The sequence below is a fragment of the Saccopteryx leptura genome, chromosome 9 (genome assembly GCF_036850995.1).
Source record: "Saccopteryx leptura isolate mSacLep1 chromosome 9, mSacLep1_pri_phased_curated, whole genome shotgun sequence".
Classification (NCBI taxonomy): Eukaryota; Metazoa; Chordata; class Mammalia; order Chiroptera; family Emballonuridae; genus Saccopteryx; species Saccopteryx leptura.
Window position 1 is genome coordinate 70,129,672 of NC_089511.1, and position 21,957 is coordinate 70,151,628.

The 21,957-nt window shown below is 41.2% G+C and overlaps 1 protein-coding gene across 1 annotated transcript; it reads left to right on the plus strand.

Annotated features, from left to right (window-relative positions):
- Positions 1 to 4,396: 4,396 nt before the first annotated feature.
- On the plus strand, positions 4,397 to 21,640 carry SRGN (serglycin). The gene is made up of 3 exons (XM_066348884.1): positions 4,397 to 4,596; positions 15,180 to 15,327; positions 20,746 to 21,640. The coding sequence occupies exons 1-3, from the start codon at positions 4,521 to 4,523 to the stop codon at positions 20,981 to 20,983; spliced, it is 462 nt and encodes a 153-aa protein (XP_066204981.1). The 5' UTR covers positions 4,397 to 4,520; the 3' UTR covers positions 20,984 to 21,640.
- Positions 21,641 to 21,957: the final 317 nt, after the last annotated feature.

Here is a 21,957-nt window from a genome sequence, read left to right on the forward strand (position 1 = left end):
GCCGTTCAATTATGTTGCATACCCATCACCCAAAGTCAGATTGTCCTCTGTCACCTTCTATCTAGTTTTCTTTGTGCCCCTCCCCCCTCCCCCTTTCCCTCTCCCTCTCCCCCCTCCCCCCGTAACCACCACACTCTTATCTTGATTTATTTTTAAAGGTTCTGATTCTTCTTAACCCACATGTCCACTCCTGTTCTCTCATTTCTAAACTTTTCCCTAAGAGATTAGTTTCCAATATTTTTGATGCCTGTAAAAATATTCCCAAGAATAGTAACACATCTCCCTGTTGTCAGTTATTTATATAAATAATATTCAGCATGTGGCTCTTCTATTGAAACTTTTGGTTTTTCAAGCCCTATAATTTTGGAATTGGAATGTCACATTCTACTAGAATTAAGGTAGCATTTGAGAAGTCTTTATGTCTTTTTTTAAAATAAAGAATTTTGTTTTTAGGGCAGTTTAGGTGTACAGAAAAATTGAGCAGAAGATACAGAGATTTCCTCGATAAGCCCTGCCCCTAGTTTTTCTTCTTGTAAAATTGTAGACCAAGATTATGGTGGAGGAACTCTTCTCCTTCCATTCCCAGTCCAAGATTGAAACCCTGAAATTCCCAAACTTTTATGAACTTGGCAACACCTGGGGAGGCTTCTGGCTTAGGGCCGTGGAGACCTTCAACAAGGAGGATCCTGCTCTTGGGAAACTGGATGTGTGGCTACAGTTCTGAGAAGGGAGGAGCCAGGGAGGATGTGCTGGTTCGGCTGGGGATGCCCCATGAGCTTGTGTCCTCTCCAGGACACCCATCCTGTGGGCCCTCATCACTGATACTCAGTGAGGGAACTAGAAACACAATGGTCATTGCTCTCTAGAGCCAGAAGTGTCAAGATGCTTTTCTCTCTTGGCCACAGTCTCCTGTCCACTTAAGGGGAGGAGGTGGGAATGACAGTAGAAGTGAAAGAATGGAAACTCAAAGGTGATGAGATTCACGAATGAAAGAGTCACCTTTTTTTGGGGAAAAAAAAATTATTTATTTTCCCTGAAAGATTCCTTTTATTGTTCGGAGATGTTTTCTTATTTATCTGGACTTTAAATAAAATAAAAAACCCCTTTTAAAAGGTTGATTTTTAATTCCTATTTTACTATGGAAGTTTCTGAATGTATATTAAAGTAGGCAGACTAATATCATGAACCCCTACCTGCTGGTCGCTCAGCTTTAGCAGTTATCTGCCACTTTTATACCTCTTCCCCCCACACATTGAATTATTTAGAGGCAAATGCCAGTCATTTTATTATTCCAAATAGAAATAAGTTGGTATGTACCCCTAAAAAAGAAAACAACTAAAAGGAAGAATTCTGATGATTTATAAATCTCAGTCTTATTTTCTCATCTTTTCCATGTGTCACCGGACTTTGAGTAGGAAAGATGAGTTCTAGACCTGGTTTAGCCTGCACCAGCTGGGCGACCAGCTGCAAGTCATGTACCTTTCTGGACTTGAAATTTTCCCACCTGAGTGAGTGCAATAGCTGATTTCTAAGGGTTCTTCCAGTTCTGGAAATAAAAAATTCCTGCAAGGTCATAGATTTGTAAAAGGCGAAAGATTTATGCAATCTGAAGAGAAACCAGAGTATTAGGTCATAGATTTGATACAGGATCTATCTGTTGTTTGTTTTTTTGGTGCAGTGCCCAGTCAGAGTTAAGACCATCCCAGTCTTTGCTTCCCAGAGGCTGTCAAATGGCAGAATCAGTAACTTGGAGCTCAAAAAAAGAAATAAGCCTTGGAGGCATTCCTCAGAGCAGTTTTGTGCCGCCATCAGTATCTCACAACCTCAATTCTGACAGCCTCTTGATTCTCTTAACAAGCGTTCAGCTGAGTTGTGATTCTGGGAAGGTTCAAGTGTTCCAAAGAGACCCTCCTTTTACAAAGACCATTGTGAGGCCAATAACTAGTGAAAAGTGATGGTTACATTGTTTGGGGATGGAGTGGGTAAGTCACTCTTTTATCCGAGGAACTGATTGGTATTCTGTTGCAGAGTGATTGTAAAGAAATAAAGATACCCTTTTACAGGCAAATTAATGGTGTATGAAGGTAGGGTAAGTATGCTTAAGGTTGCCTGGTAAATGAAGGATTAAGTCTGGAAGAGAATTTGTTGTGAAATTATGAAAAACATGTTAAATGTAGAGGCTGAAGTTTAGGGAAAGATAGTGGCCCTCTTTAGTTGACGGAGGAAACTTTGGGTGAGATTTCTGAGTGAGTACTCCCAGCCCAGAGGAGTACTGCTGATGCGACCCTCAGTGCGTGCTGGAAGCTTTCATGGGCATCTTCCCATGGGCTTCCGCTGCTGTAGTAGAAGTAGGACGATGGGAGTGTGAAGAGTATCTCTAAGCTGGTGTGTGAGGGGGACAAGCTGTGACCCAGGGTTTCTGGTGGTCTCAGGTGTCTGCCCTGCTCCTCTACAGCTTAAAGAGAACCAGGGAAATGAAACTGGAGGAAGGTTATTTTAAAAAAAGAACTGTTGGTTGTCAGTGTACTGGTAGAAGAGCAAATGCTGCCATTAAGAAAAAAAAATCACATGACTGGTCTGACTGATAGTGGTACAGTGGATAGAGTGTTGACCTGGGACACTGAGGTCTCACGTTCGAAATCCCAAGGTTGAACATGGGCTCAGCTCACCAGCTTGAGCGCAAAGCTCCCTGACTTGAAGTGTAAGATTTCTGGCTTGAGCCCAAGGTCGCTGGCTTGAGCAAAGGGTCACTGGCTCTGCTGGAGCCCCTGGGTCAAGACACATATGAGAAGCAATCAATGAACAACTAGGTCCCACAACTATGAGTCGATGCTTCTCACCTCTCTCCTTTCCTCTCTCTCTCTCTGTCTTTGTCCTTCTCCCTCTCAAAAAATAAATAAGTAAAAGAAAAAAGAAAAAAATCGCATGAAAAAACAAAACAAATGAAAAATAACAAAAAAACAAAAAGCAAAAGACAAAGAAAAGAAAATCACCAGGACCCAAAGAAGGGGAAAAATGAAATCCTCTCGTGGGAAAGAACTCTACAATTGCCATTTTAAAGCACAAGCTCTAATCAGCTCTGACATTTTGCAGGGGATTAATAGGAACTATTGACAGGGATTACAGTTTTGGTGCCAGGGTTTGAAACTGGAGGGTAGGATTAAATGAGACCAAAGATGAGGGCTGTTATTTCAAGCTGAAACCAATATTCCATAGTGGGAAATTCACTGGATTCGGGAGTTTGGGGTTGGTGACTGCAGTCGGAGGAGCACTGGGACACACTTCCAGCGGTGCTGAGGGGGTCAGATGTGCTTTCTCTGTAACCTTGTGGACTGAGCCTGTCCTTAGCAGGAAATGGTAAAGGAATCAGCAGGAAGCCAAAGCCAACGGAAGGGAAACTCCTCCCTCTTGTCAAAGGACAGGCCCGTGTGAAGATGAAATGGCAAGTGGGAGCACAGGACAGAAGCTGTGGAAAGGAGCATGGCTGAATCTTGAATGGAAGTAAGGAAAAAGCACGTGCCCCCAGGGCAAGAACATGCACTAAACTGTTGTGTTTATTGTGTGACTTTAATGAGGAGCCTGTACCTGTTGTTCCTTAGTCCTGCCGAAGCCTGCACGCTGTCTCCAGGAAAATGCTGTTGTTTCATGCAGGGGGCAGTGGGTTGTGTGTTTCCTGAGGTTCAGTAGCTACTGAGAAGACAACCTCCCCTTGTATCTGATTTTCGGCTTATTCAAGGCCAGAGGACCCAAAACTCAAGTTGAAAAAATTTATCAGGAGAAAAGATGAGAGTATAAATGGCATCAAATCATAAGAAACATTCTGTGAAGGAGCAGAGGAATGCAAAATCATGTTTGTTTTACCCAGTTCTTTGTATCTAAATACTCTGTTCTTGAGCTACAGGGAGAGCCTGTGATCCAATAGGAGGAACTGAGTCCAAGAAGGAGAAACTGGTTATCGAAATCCGACAGCACTGTCTTGTAGATTAGATAGAACTTAGCTTTGAAGTTTCACTTCTTGAGCTTGGCTCAGTGAGTGATGCTATTCTTGAAGAAAACACGAAGACTGTTTTATGTGCTAAGGTGCTCAGCGATGGAAAAACAGCACCCAGCTCCCTTATCTCAGCAACAGTGCAGTGGATTCTTAATGTTAGCAATTTCGTGTTTAGATTGTTACCTGAAGAAAGAAAGATTTAAAAAAAAAAAACTGTACTGAATGCTGATTCTACTGTTTTAGTGGGAAAATTTTTCTACCAGGCAAGTTGCAAACAACAAAGCTTTTGAAAGCCCAGAGTAATGCAGTTTCATAATGGGTATGAATAGTTATTTTGCTGCCTTTTTTTTTTTTCAGTCTTTCTGGTTTTTTGATGTGGATCTCTTTCTATTTGTTCAGGAAACTGTGACGTGTGTTCTGGGCAGGGTCTGAGGTTTTAGAACCCTTTCTAAAAGGGACAGAGAGTACCCTCTACATTTCCTAATCGTGGTGTTGGCGTGCCGAGTGGAGCAGAAGTGAGCTGGTCACGATGCGGGTGCTTCTCCAGTGCAGTAGGCTGGTCCTGGCTCTCGTCCTCATCCTGGTTTTGGAGGCTTCTGTTCAAGGTACGCCCCAGGACTCTTGTTCTCCCGAGATCTTCTTTGTCAGCCCCAGGGTCCGCACAAACGGTTATATTCACTTTAAGATACAGGATGTATATTCTATTGTGGCAAAGCAGGCAAAGGAAAAGGATTTGTGGTGACTGAACTCCTTAGTGTTCAGTGTGAGTTTGACTAAGTTTGATACCAAGAGAAATTAAACTCTTAGGCCCGCTCAGCCTTGTAAACTCTTACAATGATTGCACTATTTTATTTTTGGATGAAAATGTATGGCTTATACATTTTTAAAAGGAATAATGACCTGTTGCATGGAGGAGATGGCACTTTTGAGGTTTGGGGTGTCTACCTACCCCTGAGTGTCTGTGTCTCTCCCAAGTTTTCAAGTATTACAAGTGCTGTCATACTTACTGTAACACTGGGAAGTGCTACTTTTCAATCAGAGTAATTTTGACTGAGTGTATTTTTTTGTCTTCTTTTTCAACTTGGTTCTTAGTGAAAATTCAATTATAGCTAGGTATAGTTAATTAAAACCCTGTCAGGTTTTAATGAGAGACCAAAGAATTTTAGTGTTTGTGCTGTTGCTCAGAGAAGCATCACATTTGGAAATTTCTTGTAAGGTTTCTCTGTCATTTAGGGTTGTTTGGTCAGACTGAATCAACCTAAAACCTTGAATGACTAGAAAACAAAAATGATCTGTTTGTACAACATATACAATGTCTTCTCCTCTGGTAAATAAGGGATTTTATCTAAATAAGGCAGAAGGTCATGGCCTGATAAAAGGATGGGAGAATTTATGGTAGAAAAACATTAAGTTTCCCTAAATCGTAAAGGAAATATTGAGTCATGGTGACACATGTGTCCCGGACTTGTTTCTTAGAAGTGACTTTCAGTTGTCTTGTTTTTACTTCTGATGGAAATGAAATCCTACAGATGATCTCAGATACATTAATTATATATTGACAATTGATAAAATCATTTTTGCTTGTTATGAAATTTTTGAAGAACAAACAGCAGGTAACATTGCTGAAACTTTTCCACTAAAAGGGAACAAGCTTTACTTGGCTTTTTTAGGGACTCTCTTCAGCTTGATGAAATAATTCCATGTGTTCTCACAAGATCCAGAGCAGAAAGGTCCCTGTCTGTCGTGCAGACTGGAGTGACCAGTGCTGCTAGGCCCCCCTGGGCCAGAGCTATGTGTCTTCACATCTCCAAAATTTCCCAGAAATGTCTCATTCCCCACTAAGATTCAACAGGTAAAACTAGAATTAAAACAAAAATGTTCCTATGTAGTAGGTATTCATCAAAAAGAAGTGAAGAAAGGAAGAAACCATTATGAAATTGTATAATGTACTAACATTTATGTCATCACCTGGTAAGTTTTGCTCTTTGGAGAAAAAGAAACCCAAAAAGAGAAAATGAATGAACTGAAAAGCTAGGGAGTTCCCAAAGGAGAAGTGCACTTACTGTCGGAATTACGGCTGTGCCCACACAGATGCCCTCCTAGGGCGCATGTGAGTAATAGCAGCTCAAGGCTGCAGTGCAGAGCCACACCCCTATTTCACTGTGCAACCAAATGAGGCCAGATATGATTCGGAAGCATTTCTTTCCCACCTTTAAAATTTTTCTTCTTAACCCATTGGTTTGACTGAACTGATCAAATTAACCAGGCTCTTAGCTCACTTTTACTGAACATATATATTCAAAACATCTTAGGTTACTGTATTCATTTGCTAGGGCTGTTGAAACAAAGTACCACGGACTGATGGCTTGCGATTTACTTCCCCACAGTTCTGGAAGGTAGAAGTCCAAGATCAAGGTGTCAGCAGGGTTAACTTCATTCTGAAGCCTCTCTCCTTGGCTTATAGCTTGCTGTCTTCCCTCTGTATCTTCACATGGTCCTTCCTCTGTATATATTTGAGTCCCAATTTCCTCTTCTTATAAGGACACCAGCCATATTGGATTAGGGCTCATCCACATGACCCTGTTATACTTTAATTCCCTCTTTTATGGCCCTATCTCCAAACACAGTTCCATTCTGAGGTACTGGGAGTTAGGACTTCAACATATGATTTGAGTGCCACCATTCAGCCCATATCAGTTACTATAAGTCAAACCCAAGTAAAGACATGTGTAAAACTGTCTACAGAGTCAAAGCCATGGAAGCTTGGCAATGTATGGGAGACACTGGAGAGCACCAAGGGCTAATCAATCGAATGTAGAGCTCTAGGAGATTATTGATGAGGCCTGTGAATCCTAAACTCTCTTATTGCCTCTCTTTTTCAAAAATACCCATAAAGAGAGAAACTGAAAAATCCATGAGAAGGTCTGACCGAGAGGACCAGACCATGTGTTCACTCCACACTGTCTCCTAGATCGTAGAAGTGATATTGATACTACCCAGATGTGCTGCAGTTTGATTGTAATGGGATTTTACACCCATTCTCTGGTGAATGATTGTCACAGTCCTTGTGAGGAGGGATCAGCACCAGCTCCTCCAGAGGGGAAAACTGGATCTCACACTCATCTCATTTGCTGCTTATATCAACCCCTTGCAAATAACTTATGAGACTTGCACAATGCCCATTACAACTAATTAATGTCAGAATTGCTTATCTGATTTCAATGTCAGTTAACTTTCTACTGCAACTTGGCTGTCTTGTTGGTAGATTAGAAATTTTTCTTTATTTAAAACAAAAAACCTTGACTTGGGGTGGGGTTTGTACAATATGGTATACAAAAGATACGTTGTAGAATTGTTCACCTGTAACCTGCATAGTTTTGTTAACCAACATCCAATAAATTAAATTAAAAAAACAAAAAACCAAAAATCCTTAAATTGACTATAGGCCTTGCTATAAAGTTTACCACTGAGTTGAGGGACAGAGAGGAAGAAACTGAAAGTAAACTTGATTCTTTTTATAGCTTGTCTAATCACTCAAGGGTGGGGAACCCCTCTCTATATTGTAGAACTGACTGGCCGGTAGGAAGCAGCTTCGACTTAGATAGTGATGTCTGTGAATGCTGCCAGACAGTGAAGCAGGCGTTTCCCCTCTCCCCGGGGCAGTTTCTGCTAAAGTTTCTCTAACATACCTGCAGCAAGTCCCCATTAAGAACAGGAAATTAGAGCCCTGGCTGGGGAGCTGAGTTGGTTAGAATGTCGTCCTAACCTGGCAAGTTTGTAGGTTTAATCCCTGGTCAGGGCACAGACAAGAATCAAGCAAGGCCTGACCTATGGTGGTGCAGTGGGTAGAGCATTGACCTGGAACGCTGAGGTCTCTGGTTCAAACCCTCAGGCTTGCCTGGTCAAGGCACGTATGGGAGTTGATGCTTCCTGCTCTCCCCCCTTATTTCACCTCCGCTCTAAAATGAATAAAATAATACTTTAAAAAAAGGACCAATAAATGCATAAATAAGTGGAACAACAAATTGATATTTCTCTCTCTCCCTTCTCCTCTCTCTCTAAAAATTAATAAACTGAAAAAAAAAAAAAGAAAAACCTAGGAAATTAGTAAATTGTGATGATGTTGGGGGAAAATTGGTACTACAATATAAAAAGATACAGAGAGCTTCCTGGGGTAAGTTATTTACTCTGGTAATGTTTATTTACAGAAAGTATTTTGGTAAAGCACAACTAGTGACAGAGAGAGAGAGAGAGAGAGAAGAGAGGTGGTGGGCAGTGAAGAGGAAAGGGAGTCTAAATAAAAACAATTCTTCTCCCTGGAATCCATGACAAAATCAGCCAGCAGATCTGGGTAAGTAGGGCTTTTTAGAAAGATAATCTTTCTGTCTATGAGCATGCTCCCTTTTATTTGTTTAAAGATGGTAATCATAAAATATTTCTCTCAAGCAAGATAGAGTCAAGACACTCCCATGACATCAGGGGCTGAAACTGTTGAATTTTCACATCCTGCCAATACCCCTGAATAGGTGTGTCAGGAACTATGCGTCTGTAACCGTGTTCTTTATTTTAAAGTAGACTTAAAAGCACCAGTCCCAAATCAGATAAAATTTGGAGTTGGGGGAGTAATTTCTATCTTTTTTTTAAAAAAGATTTTATTTATTGGTTTTAGAAGAGAGAGACAGAAAGAGAAGTAGAGGGAGGAGCAGGCAGCATCAACTTGTAGTAGTTGTTTTCTTATAAGTGCCTTGATTGAGCAAGCTTGGGGTTTTAAATCAGCAATCTCAGCATTCCAGGTCAACATTTTATCCACTGTGATACCACAGGTCAGGGTATCTTCGATTTATTTATAAATTTTTAAACCGCTTTATTGAGAGAGAGTTGAGATGCCATACAATTCACACATTTAAAGTATATAATTCAGTGGGTTTTAGTATATTCACAGATACATTCAGCCATCACCATAGTCAATTTTAGAACATTTCATCACCCCAAAAAAGAAACTACCATTATAAATTTTAAAAGCTGAGATTCTGAACTCTGGAGAAAATTTTGTATTTTAAATTTCAAAAAAATTAATTTACTAAACTTGTGTTTGTTATACCAGTGAAAAGATATGATCAATCACCTGGATTCTTCCTCATAAAGTATTTGTTTTACTTTTCTGTTTAACTTCCTATCTATGCAAATATTTCTTTGGCTTGATAGTGCATCAGCTGCAAGTAGAGGAGACTGCATAGACCTGCTCTGTCCAAAATGGTAGCCACGGCTCTGGCCAGTTGGCTCAGTGGTAGAGCGTCAGCCTGGCGTGCAGGAGTCCTGGGTTTGATTCCCGGCCAGGGCACACAGGAGAAGCGCCCATCTGCTTCTCCGCCCCTCCCCCTCTCCTTCCTCTCTCTCTCTCTCTTCCCCTCCTGCAGCCAAGGCTCCATTGGAGCAAAGATGGCCCGGGCGCTGAGGATGGCTCTGTGGCCTCTGCCTCAGGCACTAGAATGGCTCTGGATGCAACAGAGCAATGCCTCAGAGGGGCAGAGCATCGCCCCCTGGTGGGCATGCCGGGTGGATCCTGGTCGGGCGCATGCGGGAGTATGTCTGACTGCTTCCCTGTTTCCAGCTTCAGAAAAATGTAAAAAAAAAAATTTTTTTTTCAAAATGATAGCCACAAGCCACTTGTGGCTACTGAGCTCTTGAAATGCATGAAATGTAGAGTCCAAATTGAGAGGTGCTTTAAGTGCGAAATATGCACCAGATTTGAGGTCTTACTCTGAAAAGAACGTAAAAAAGTTCATTAATAACTCTCATATTGCTTAAGTTAAATAACAATATTTGAATATATTGGTTTAAATAAAATGTATTAAAATAGGCCCTGGCCGGTTGGCTCAGCGGTAGAGCGTCGGCCTAGCATGCGGAGGACCCGGGTTCGATTCCCGGCCAGGGCACATAGGAGAAGCGCCCATTTGCTTCTCCACCCCTCCGCCGCGCTTTCCTCTCTGTCTCTCTCTTCCCCTCCCGCAGCCAAGGCTCCATTGGAGCAAAGATGGCCCGGGCGCTGGGGATGGCTCTGTGGCCTCTGCCCCAGGCGCTAGAGTGGCTCTGGTCGCAACATGGCGACGCCCAGGATGGGCAGAGCGTCGCCCCCTGGTGGGCGTGCCGGGTGGATCCCGGTCGGGCGCATGCGGGAGTCTGTCTGACTGTCTCTCCCTGTTTCCAGCTTCAGAAAAAAAAAAAAAAAAACGCAAAAAAAAAAAATGTATTAAAATAAATTTCACATTTCTTTTCACTTATTAAAATACGGCTTCTGTAACATTGAAAATTCCATATGTGGTTTCATCTTCCGTTTCTATTGTACAGCATTGGTCCATAGGGTGTGAAGACAGTACCCTCTGCTGGATGAGATGTTGAATTTTTTTTTTTTTTTTTTAATCACCCAACCTACAAGATTAGGCTTCTAAGTAGTAATTACATTCCAAATTTAGGCTGCTTCAGAAAAGAATCAGAGGAAAGAAACAGCTAAAATGTATTAAATACCTACCATATGCAAAAGCTTGTGTTAGATGTCTCACATATGTCTATCTTGCTTAAACAGGAACTCTTTGGGATACTATTATTCACACTTGAAAGATGAGAAATTGAGAATCAGAGAGGTATTAAAGGTCAGAACAGCAATTGAAATCTTGGTCTCTCTATAAGCTACTCTCTATCTCTATACTTAGAGATAAGTATTAGTTGTTCTCCTAATGAGAGAAACTAGCACTTGAAAAGCTCTGACCATGGTGCTATCCTAAAAACCTAGTATTTCCATCTCATTATCAGAATCACTGCTGTTCCAATTTTATGGTGTAGTATGGGGAGGTTAAGTAAGTTGGTCAAGGTTACACAGCTGGTAAGAGGCAGACATGGTAATGTCATCCTGTTACTTTACCCCCCTCCTCGAGGCAGTGATATAGCTAACCCATTTTAAATGACTACCTGTCCCAGACCAGACATTGTATTCAGGAACCATGGGAACGATTGTGTTAGAATAGAAATTCTGAGGGAGAGAAGAAAAAAAGGAAAGAAGGAAGCGAGAGAGGGAGGAAAGGAAGGATGGAGAAAAAAGAGAATATTCACTTTGTCTACATTAAACTCTTTTGTTTACATTTTAAAGCAATATTGTTTATTATAGCAATTAAGAAAATTAAATGAGAGAAAAATCACCAGTCTATCACTAGTTATTTTTGTGTATTGTCTCCCATCTCCCCATTTCTGTTTATGTAGTTGCATGAACTATTATACATATAAACAACTATTATGCATACAGAGTGGTATTCTGCTTTTTTCACTTGTTTTAAAATATAAGTTTTCCTATGCTGTTACATAATCTTTGCCATAACTGATTACTTTTTTATCATTTGGTTAACATTTTCCTATATGAATGACTCCTATATTATTTGAGGGTTTTTTTTTTTGTTTTTTTTTTTTTACAGAGACAGAGAGTCAGAGAGAGGGATAGACAGGGACAGACAGACAGGAATGGAGAGATGAGAAGCATCAATCATTAGTTTTTTGTTGTGCATTGCAATACCTTAGTTCAGGGGCCCCCAAACTTTTTACACAAGGAGCCAGTTCACTATCCTTCAGACCATTGGAGGGCCGGACTATAAAGGAAATTATGAACAAATCCCTATGCACACTGCACATATCTTATTTTAAAGTAAAAAAACAAAACGGGAACAAATACAATATTTAAAATAAAGAACAAGTAAATTTAAATCAACAAACTGACCAGTATTTCAATGAGAACTATGGGCCTGCTTTTGGCTAATGAGATGGTCAATGTCCAGTTCCATATTTGTCACTGCTAGCCGTACCAAGTGATATGATGCACTTCTGGAGCCGTGATGCATGCGTCCCGCGTCACGGGAAGTAGTACTGTACGTAAGCAATGCCGCACTTTACGGTGCTGCCCCATATAGTACTTCAGGAGCACAGGATGCATCCACCAATGAAAGAGGTGCCCCTTCTGGAAGTGTGGTGGGGGCCGGATAAATGGCCTCAGGGGGCCACATGTGGCCCGTGGGCCGTAGTTTGGGGACCCCTGCCTTAGTTGTTCATTGATTGCTTTCTCATATGTGCCTTGACCGTGGGCCTTCAGCAGACCGAGTAACCCCTTGCTTGAGCCAGTGACCTTGGGTCCAAGCTGGTGAGCCTTTGCTCAAACCAGATGAGCATGCACTCAAGCTGGCAACCTCAGGGTCTTAAACCTGGGTCCTCTATATCAGTGGTTCCCAACCACTGGGCCACGGACCAGTACCGGTCCATGGGCCATTTGGTACCGGTCCACAGAGAAAGAATAAATAACTTACATTATTTCCATTTTATTTATATTTAAGACTGAACAATGTTTTATTTTTTAAAAATGACCAGATTCCCTGTTACATCTGTCTAAGACTCACTCTTGACACTTGTCTCAGTCACGTGATACATTTATCCATCCCACCCTAAAGGCCGGTCCGTGAAAATATTTTCTGACATTAAACCGGTCCATGGCCCAAAAAAGGTTGGGGACCACTGTTCTATATTCCAGTCCGATGCTCTATCCACTGCGCCACTGCCTGGTCAGGCATTTTTCTATTGTTTTAATTACTTAGTTATTTCCCTATGTTAAATAATACTGAGGTGCACAGTTTCATGTATCTTTTATATTTTATCTATATATTTCTTCATAGATGCATATAAATATGTATTAGATATATCTTAATGATATAATAACTTGGCAATGTTGTATTTATAAAATGCATCAGATATGCTGGCTAGAAAAAAGTTGAGGATAGAGATACAAAGAGGCATGAGGAAAAGGGACATAATGAGGAAAGAGGACACTTGGAAAAAGTTCAATGGTTCTGTAGACTTAAAAACAAAGTTCTTGGCCATCCCATTGAGATGTAATATGAACTTTACCTCAGAAAGGGCTTTGCTTTTCAACCTCTCATAGTTGCTGTCAGAAGAGAACGGGCCACAACTTGTGCAGACTCTCCTAGAAACACAGAAAGCCGAGGGGAAGAGAAGCAAAACTCCAAAATCCGTGATCTCTGAGGAGCTGGATAGTGAAATTAGCAGAAAAGTTTTCTTTCTTTTGTTTGCTACATTCTTCAAAGTATTCTATAATGAACACATATTTCTAACATAAATGTTCTTTTTAAAAATTGCCACAGAAGCAGTCTAGATGTAAGGAATATTTCAATAGAGAATATCTCCATTTCTAGGAGAGAGCACTATGAAAGGTAGACACCCTTCTTGACTAGCCCCTGAGTTAAAACAAAGTCAGGAACCCTTTGACAAGTTGCTGTGTGAATTCACTTATATAAAGTCCTAGAAAATTCAAACTAATCTCTAATGACAGAAAGCAGATTAATGGTCGTGAGGGTGGTGAGGGTGGTGAGGGGGGATCAGGAGGGGGGAGGGTGGGCTTACAGAGGGCCCAGAGAAACTTTGGGGCATGTTGGATATGTTCATACTCTTGATTGTAGCGATGGTTCCACGGAAGCATACATGTGTCAAAACATTAAATTATATACTTTAAATATATACAACTTATTGTATGTCAATTTCATCTAAAAGAAGCTTTTAAAAAATAAAAAATAATTTTGGATAGACAATGCATACATATGGCTCAAAACTAAAAAAGTTCAAAAGGAGATGCAGTGAAACGTCAGCCTCCTTCCTTCTACAATCCTCCAGCCACCAATCCCCTCACAAAGGCAGTTGGTTTGTTGTGTATCTTTTCAGTGTTCCAAGCATATAAACATATATGAAACAAATATATTCTTCTTAAAAATACAAACACACATAAGTGGTAACACACAATGCATAGTGTTCTTTACTTCTTTTTTTACTTAATAATATACCTTGGAGATTATATCAGAACCCAGAGAGCTGCTTTATTCTTTTAATATCTGTATAGTATTGTAGGCTGTACCTTAATTTATTTAACATGTAATTTTCTGATCTTTTGCTATCGCAAAAACAATGCTGCAGTGATTGTCCATAGCACTGTGTCTCCCCACCCCTCTTAAATAGTTGTTATTATTTTCATTTCCATCTGTACAAGACAACAATGTGCTGGGTTTTAAAACCACCTTTTCTGCTTTTCAAGAATTTTATACGTCAATTATAATTTTAAAAATAATTTTAAATGTGCACCTTCTTGCTAGGTGATTATTAGTTGTACTCATGTGAATATAGTATTTGAGGTGGGAAGGGGATGAACCTTTTGATGGGTGAAATATTTCTCACCACCAGGTCTCCATCCTTGCTAAATTGAGAGATAAAGAATTTATTTCATAAATTAATTAGAGCTCTCCTATATATTCTCCTAACACCAGATTTGGAGACTTTTGTATAGAACTAAACTCAAAAGAAGCTATGCTAGACTAGGATATTCCAACCTGTCTGTTCCTTCGAGAATAGAGTAGCCTTGTCCTTTTGAAATCTCTGACTAGATCAGAAGCAAAAAAAAAGAGGCTAAGTTTTTTCTACTATTCATTTCTAAGAATACTACATGGCCCTAAAGAACTAGGGCCCTGTAATATGTCGGGCACATTCAGTATATTCCTTAACCTTTTTGAACATAATTGGACTCATCTCTATAAGAAGAAACAGGCTTCGGGGTCCGATACAGGTTTGAATCCCAGGTCCTCTACTTAGCACATGTGTGGCCTCAGTTTTCCTTTGTGTAAAATGGATATAATAGTACAATAATAATAATAATAATAATAATCCCAAGTGTTTACTGTGTGCCTGGCACTACGTTAAGGTCTTTAAATGCTTTTCTCACTTAAGTTTTGTGACCAGCTTATGAAAAAGAGACACTGTTAGTACCTTCATTTTACAGTGAGGGTGCAGGGAAGTGACAGTTTCACAGCTTGTCAGTAGCAGAGCTGGATTTCATTCCAGGCAGCTAGTCGCCAAAGTTTATTCTAACTTTCAATTCTGGGCTGCTTTGTAAGGGTGTGTGAGAAGGACAAAGGATATATATATAAAAGGCTGGTACACAGTGGGCGCTCCTGTTTTATTAATAGTCATAAAGCTTGTCCTCACCTTGCCTTCTACCAAACTTAGAACCTATTTCATTAGACATTTCTTAGAGACAGAAAGATGAGAAACTGTGTAATAGATACTTACTAACCATGTGGGTTGCTTGTTTGGCCAGGTTTACCTATTCGGAGAGCCAGGTACCAGCGGGTCCGCTGTAATCCTGACGGTAATTCTGCCAACTGCATTCAAGAGAAGGGACCAATGTTCGACCTATTTCCAGGTGAATCCAACAGAATCCTCTCTCCAAGGACTGACACATTTTCGTAAGTGGACTTGCTCTACCTTTACTTTCACCAGTCTCTGTTGAGATCTTGGCATGGAGGGAAGAGGTTTTTCTCATTTAGTGTTTTTCTTTAGGTTCCTGTTTTGGTGATTTGGTTTTCACTGCAGAGCACCTGGTAAAACCGTACTATATTTACTGGTAGATGAGAGGTGCAAGGGTACATGGTCCAGGTATTCTTCTGCAAAGTCTTTTTATTGTGGCAGCAACAAAAATTGAGTGAAAATATATATATATTTTTTGTGACAGAGATAGAGAAACATAGAGAGGAACAGATAGGGACAGAAAGACTGAAAGGGAGAGAGATGAGAAGCATCAATTCTTCGTTGTGGCACCTTAGTTTCTCAGTGATTGCTTTCTCATGTGCCTTGACCGGGGTCTACAGCAGACCGAGTGACCCCTTGCTCAAGCCAGCAACCTTGGGCTCAAGCTGATGAGCCTTGCTCAAACTAGATGAGCCTGTGCTCAAGCTGGCAACCTCAGGGTCTCAAATCTGGGTCCTCCACGTCCCAGTCTGACGCTCTATCCACTGCACCACCGCCTGGTCAGGCTTGAGTGAAAATAATTGGTGAAGATATTTTCACCAACTAGTATTGAAAATGATTGAATACTATTTTATTTGTGTAAATAGAGCACAATAAATACTAAAATCTAATAAAAGTACATCAACCTAATGTATAAACAACACATGGTATATCCCTGAAGTGTAATATTATTTAATCACAAGAAGGAATGAAGTACTAATTCAACCTACAACATGGATTAAGCCTGAAAGCATTATGCGAAGAGAAAGAAACCAGACACAGAAAACCACATATTATATGATTCCATCTTTTTTTTTTTCCCCTGTATTTTTCTGAAGCCGGAAATGGGGAGAGACAGTCAGACAGACTCCCGCATGCGCCTGACCGAAATCACCCGGCACGCCCACCAGGGGGCAACGCTCTGCCCACCAGGGGGCGATGCTCTGCCCCTCCAGGGCGTCGCTCTGTTGCGACCAGAGCCACTCTAGCGCCTGGGGCAGAGGCCAAGGAGCCATCCCCAGCGCCCGGGGCCATCTTTGCTCCAGTGGAGCCTCGGCTGCGGGAGGGGAAGAGAGAGACAGAGAGGAAGGAGAGGGGGAGGGGTGGAGAAGCAGATGGGCGCTTCTCCTGTGTGCCCTGGCCGGGAATCGAACCCGGGACTTCTGCACGCCAGGCCGACGCTCTACCACTGAGCCAATCGGCCAGGGCTGATTCCATCTTTTTTTAACAAGTGAGAGAAACAGAGACAAAGACAGGAACAGACAGAAAAGGAGAGAGATGAGAAGCGTCAACTCATAGTTGCAGCACTTTAGTAGCTCATTGGTTGCTTCTCATATGTGCCTTGTGGCAGCAACAAAAATTGAGTGAAAATTTTTTTTTTCACTTTACTCAAACCAGCAATCTTGGGCTCAGGCCAGTGACCATGGGGTGATGTCTGTAATCCCACACTCAAGCTGGCAACCTCACGGTTTTGAATCTGGTCCTCAACATTCCAGGTTGACACTTTATCCTTTATCCACTGTGCCACCACTGGTCAGGCTAAATAATTCCATTTATATGAAATGTTCAGTATAGACAAATTCATAGAGGCAGAAAATAAATTAGTGGTTGCCGGGGCTGGGAAGAAGGGAGGAATAAAGAATGACTGCTAATAGGGATGGGATTCTTGAGGGATGATAAAAATATTCTGGAATTAGATAGTGTTGATTTTTTTAAAAAGAAGAAATTGGCCCTGGCCGGTTAACTCAGCGGTAGAGCGTCGGCTCGGTGTTTGGATGTCCCGGGTTTGATTCCTGGTCAGGGCACACAGGAGAAGCGACCATCTGCTTCTCTACCCGTTTCCCTCTCACTTCTCTCTCTCTTTCTCTCTCTGTCTCTCTTGGCCTACTGCAGCCATGACTTGATTGGACCTAGTTGGCCCCGGGCACTGAGAGTGGCTCTGTGGCCTCTGCATCAGGTGCTAAGAAAAGCTCAGTTGCTGAGCAATGGAGCAATGCCCCAGATGGGCAGGGCATCGGCCCATAGGGGGCTTGCCAGGTGGTCAGGGCACGAGTCAGAGTCTGTCTCTGTCTCCCCTCTTTTCTCTGAATAAAAAAAGAAGAAGAAATTAGGAAAAGGAAGAAAACAGACATGACTTAGAAAAAGAAAACCAAACCTCTTCTTGATCAAATAAACCTGACTTAAACTTGCAAAAAAGATTCAATAGGAACTCCTAAGTAACAAAAAGTTGAATTGCATTAAAATCTATTATTTCAATGAATATCAAAGTTATATAACATACTGCAAAAATGAATTATGGAAAGGCTTATGATAAAAGTTTTAATCCTCAGAGTTAAACCTAGAAAATCACTCTCCTGAACGCCAAGAAAATCATCATGCCCAGACCAGGCAAGTCCGCGTGACTTTGGGGATCGCCCTCTTCTCCACTGCATTCACTGCACGAGAGAGTCCAGCATCGCCATCCTCACAGTCCTGCCTGTGAAGGTCTGCAGTCCTGCCCTGTGCTTTTACTTGAAGTCCACAGCATTAACTGTGAACTGATTTTACAGGATCCTCCATTATTTTACATCATAGATTTCAATAGAGATTCATTTGAATTTAAAATGTTAGAGATATAACCCAAGTTCTCCAAAACAACTATTTTACCCCATTTCTTCTCTCCTCAAATCTCAATGATTTCTCCTCTCCACAGCCAGTAACTTTCCTTCTCACTCTGCTACTCTGTCACTGTGGATGGACCTCCATACTTGCCCTTAGACCCATTTCTCGTCTCTCCTTCTCCCTGCTCTGTAGTGAGGAGTGCAGCGTGAGGGCTGATCCTGTGGTCTACATTCCTCAGGCTGTCAGAGCTGTGGCTGACTTTGGCCTAATGGGAGGCACAGGCAGGAGACTGGAGAGCATGGGAGGTCGGGAGGGGTGAGGATGTTTCTACTGCTCCCTCCCTCCCTTGGGTAGCGCCTGTGGCAGGGTTGTGTCTCATCCATGGCCTCAGTTCCCACCAAAAGCTCTTAGTCCCTGGGTTCCAGTAACACCACCTCCTTCCAGTGACCATTTAACCCAGGGAGGGAAGCATTTCTTGCTAATCTCTGGGTTTCTTCGCTATCCCTTATTTAGCTTCCTGTCTCATCTATCATGTGTGTAAGCAGTTCCCTGTGTTAAATATTTAGATACATTTCCTGATTGGCCTCTGGCTGTGGTGGCTTCGAAGGCCACTCCTCCCTGTGCTGGGCACACTCTCCCCACACACCTGCTCCAGGACTTCAATGCTGCAACTGCCCCTCTGACCCAGCATCTTTTTCCACACCAGTGTGCAGACATTCTCTAGTATTTCCTACATTTAGGTAAAATCCCGTCTTTGATTCTGCATCCTCTGGCACTATTGCTCTATTCTCTGCTCCTCTTTACAGTAGCTCTTCCTGAAAAGGTAGCCTGTGCTTGCGGCCTCCTCCTCCTCTCCTTCACCCACCCTGGTTGGACTTCTGTTCCTACCCTCCACCCAGTGTGCTTGTTAAGTTCACAATGACTCCTGATACATCCACTGGTTATTTCTCTATGTTTAACTTACTTGACTTCTTAAATGCCTTCAAAAACAAGTTGGCCACCCTTCCTTCGAAATGCTTTCTTCTCTGAGCTTCCATGGTCCTACCTTATCTCGGGTTTCCTTCTATGTCCCTGGCTGTTTTCTCTCCTCTACTCAATATTTAATGTGTTGGTGTGGCCCTGGCTGCTCTCTCATGGGTCTCTTCTCTATCTGCATGCTTCCTTTAGGTGACCTCAACCTATTTCATAGCTTTTAATTGTGTGTGTGTGTGTGTGTGTGTGTGGTGTGTGTGTGTATGTGTGTGTGGTGTGTGTGTGTGGTGTGTGTGTGTATGTGTGTGTGGTGTGTGTGTGGTGTGTGTGTGGTGTGTGTGTGTGTGGTGTGTGTGTATGTGTGTGTGTGTGGTGTGTGTATGTGTGTGTGTGTGTGTGTGTGTGTGTGTTATGTGAGTAACTACCAAATCTGTATTTCTGGCTCTGATCCCTTTCCCCTGACCCCCTAGTCTAAACTAGTCACCTGATTACCCTCTATTGCATTACTCTATTTCATTTTTCTGCAAAGCATTTAGCACTACCTAATGTTTTCCTGATTCATCCACTTTTATTGTCTGTCTTCCCCTCTAAGTTATAAACTTCTTGCGCTGAGATCTCATCTGGCAGTTCCCATTCTATCCCAGGCACTCAGAACAGGGATCAGATATTCAATGAATATTTACTGAATGCATGCAGGAAAGAAACTCTAATCTTATTGTATGGCTGGTGGTTTATTATTTTTGTGGAGAAAGTGACCCATACGCTGTGAAATTCAATGTTTGTCTCTGATAATTTGTTGCCTTTTTCTGCCACTGAGGGGTGGCACCATTGCTCTGAGCTTTTGATCTGAGTGAACTTCTAACCACCACACTAACCCCAGCTAAATGAATGTACTTATATATATTTTGGGAGGAAATTGAATGTTAAAATACTGGCAAATATAATGCTTAACTTGTTGCAAAGAATTTCTTATGAGTGGGCTTTGTAGAAGCATGGTGAATTATAAAAAGTTTTATAGAAATTTTAAATTAAGAAAGAATGTCATTTATCTAGGCTGACTTGTTTGTCCTTTCTTTAGTGTGAGAAAATGAAAAAAAGGTGTTTCTTAAAATTTTTAACTAATGATCCCTTAAGTAAATTCCAAATATAGGATTGCTATGCTATTGATAAGAAAAGCAGTGCCTGACCAGGTGGTGATGCAGTGGATAGAGCATCAGCCTGGGACACTGAGGACCTAGATTTGAAACCCTGAGGTCCCCGGCTTGAGCGCATGTTCATCCTGCTAGTGTGCGGGCTCACTAGCTTGAGCATGTTGTGACCCCATGGTCACTGGCTTGAGCTCACAGGTCACTGGCTTGAAGCCCAAGGTTGCTGGCTTGAGCAAGGGGTCACTAGAATGGCTGGAGCCCCCCGGTCAAGGCATGTATGAGAAAGCAATCAATGAACAACTAAGATGCTGCAACTATGAGCTGATGCTTCTCACCTCTCTCCCTTCTTGTCTGTCTGTCTCTCTCGCTAAAAAAAAAAGGAAAAAAAAAAGGAAATAAGCACTGTTTATATGAGTTTGTAACGGGTAAATGTGCAATTGGTAAGTACAATGAGTTATGTAAAATAAGTCTAGGCAGACATATGAAAAGCTCTGACTTATTTTTTGTTTTAAGGCATTAAATAACAGAAATTTTTAACTTTTAATTTAATTCTGGGTGGCTGCATTTATTTTCTTACTTTAAAAAAACGTATTTCAATTGTGTTCCTTATGTCTCCAACTTTACTGTGTTATTTTCTGTTTTTCTGTCTTCTTTCAGAATGACAAGATTCCAGAACTTGGATGATGTCTTTCCTCTTTCTGAGGACCATTCTGGATCAGGCTCTGGCGATGTCTCAGGATCTGGAAGTGGCTTTGGGAGTGACTATTTCACTGGACTGGCACACGAATACCAACTAGGAGATAACGATGATGCTTTTTATTACAACTTGAAGCCTATGCCCTCAGACAACCAAGATTTGGGTCAAGATGGACCAGAAAATAATTTCATTATATAGAAGAGAGGGTTTCTCACCTTGACGCCAGGCAATGCATTCAGTACATTTCTGTACCACAATTAAATGATTAATTTTTGGACAAATGTTTTATAGAGATTTTAGAACATCTGAAACAGAAGTTTAAATTTTACCACCTTTTTTTCTCATGAATTATTAAAGCCTATTATTCTATTGTCCTGGAAAATATTAGCATTTCCTTTGTATCATATACAACTAACATCATTATGAAATTAACTAAATTCCCCAGATTTATAAAATTGTTTTAAAGAATAAATTATACTGTTTTTATTTTTTTTTAAATCAGTTTGAGAAGCAAATGGACAGAGAACATTTCATAACTAAGTCTTAAGGAACCTGACTCTGATTGTGAACTATAGATACACCCCTTTTTAATAAACAAAAAACAGATGAAACACACAGTGAGTTAGAGAGTATTTGACATGTTACAGTATAAAGTGTATAGCTCTAATGTTACCACTGGATGTGTTTGCAGCTCTACTGGACATGGCTTGTTTAGAAGTATGATTGCTGTTACAATGACAAACTTCAGACCCAGATTAAAGCACAGTTATGCACCTCATACCGCTTTAACCTTTCTCCTGGACAGCTGTGTATTTTCAAATGTTATTCTATTAAAGCAGAAGTATAATAAAAGGATTAAGCTGTCTGGGATCTCTTGTTTTAAACTCAGGATAATAATTATTTTTGTTCAGATGTTTTATTAACAAAATAGAGGTCTTATCAACAAATATCTATAAAAATTGTTATAGCGAGATCAAACTTTGTAACTAGAATCAAATGCTACCAGTAGTTGAAGAAAACAGTTATACTACAGCAGGAGGGTTATTCCTGTCCAATCACTTCCTCTTCTGGAAGGCTGTTCCCTTTGCTGTTCCCCTGGTGCTGCAAAGCCTGCGCCATCATTGTCATGGATCCAGTTCTGTACTAGCCAGATCTCCTCTTCAGAACCGAGG

Coding starts and splice junctions, on each gene's coding strand:
- SRGN (XM_066348884.1), top strand. CDS start 4,521: ATGCGGGTGCTTCTCCAGTGCAGTAGGCTGGTCCTGGCTCTCGTCCTC. Junction 4,597..15,179: donor TTTGGAGGCTTCTGTTCAAG/GTACGCCCCAGG, acceptor TTGTTTGGCCAG/GTTTACCTATTCGGAGAGCC. Junction 15,328..20,745: donor CCAAGGACTGACACATTTTC/GTAAGTGGACTT, acceptor GTCTTCTTTCAG/AATGACAAGATTCCAGAACT.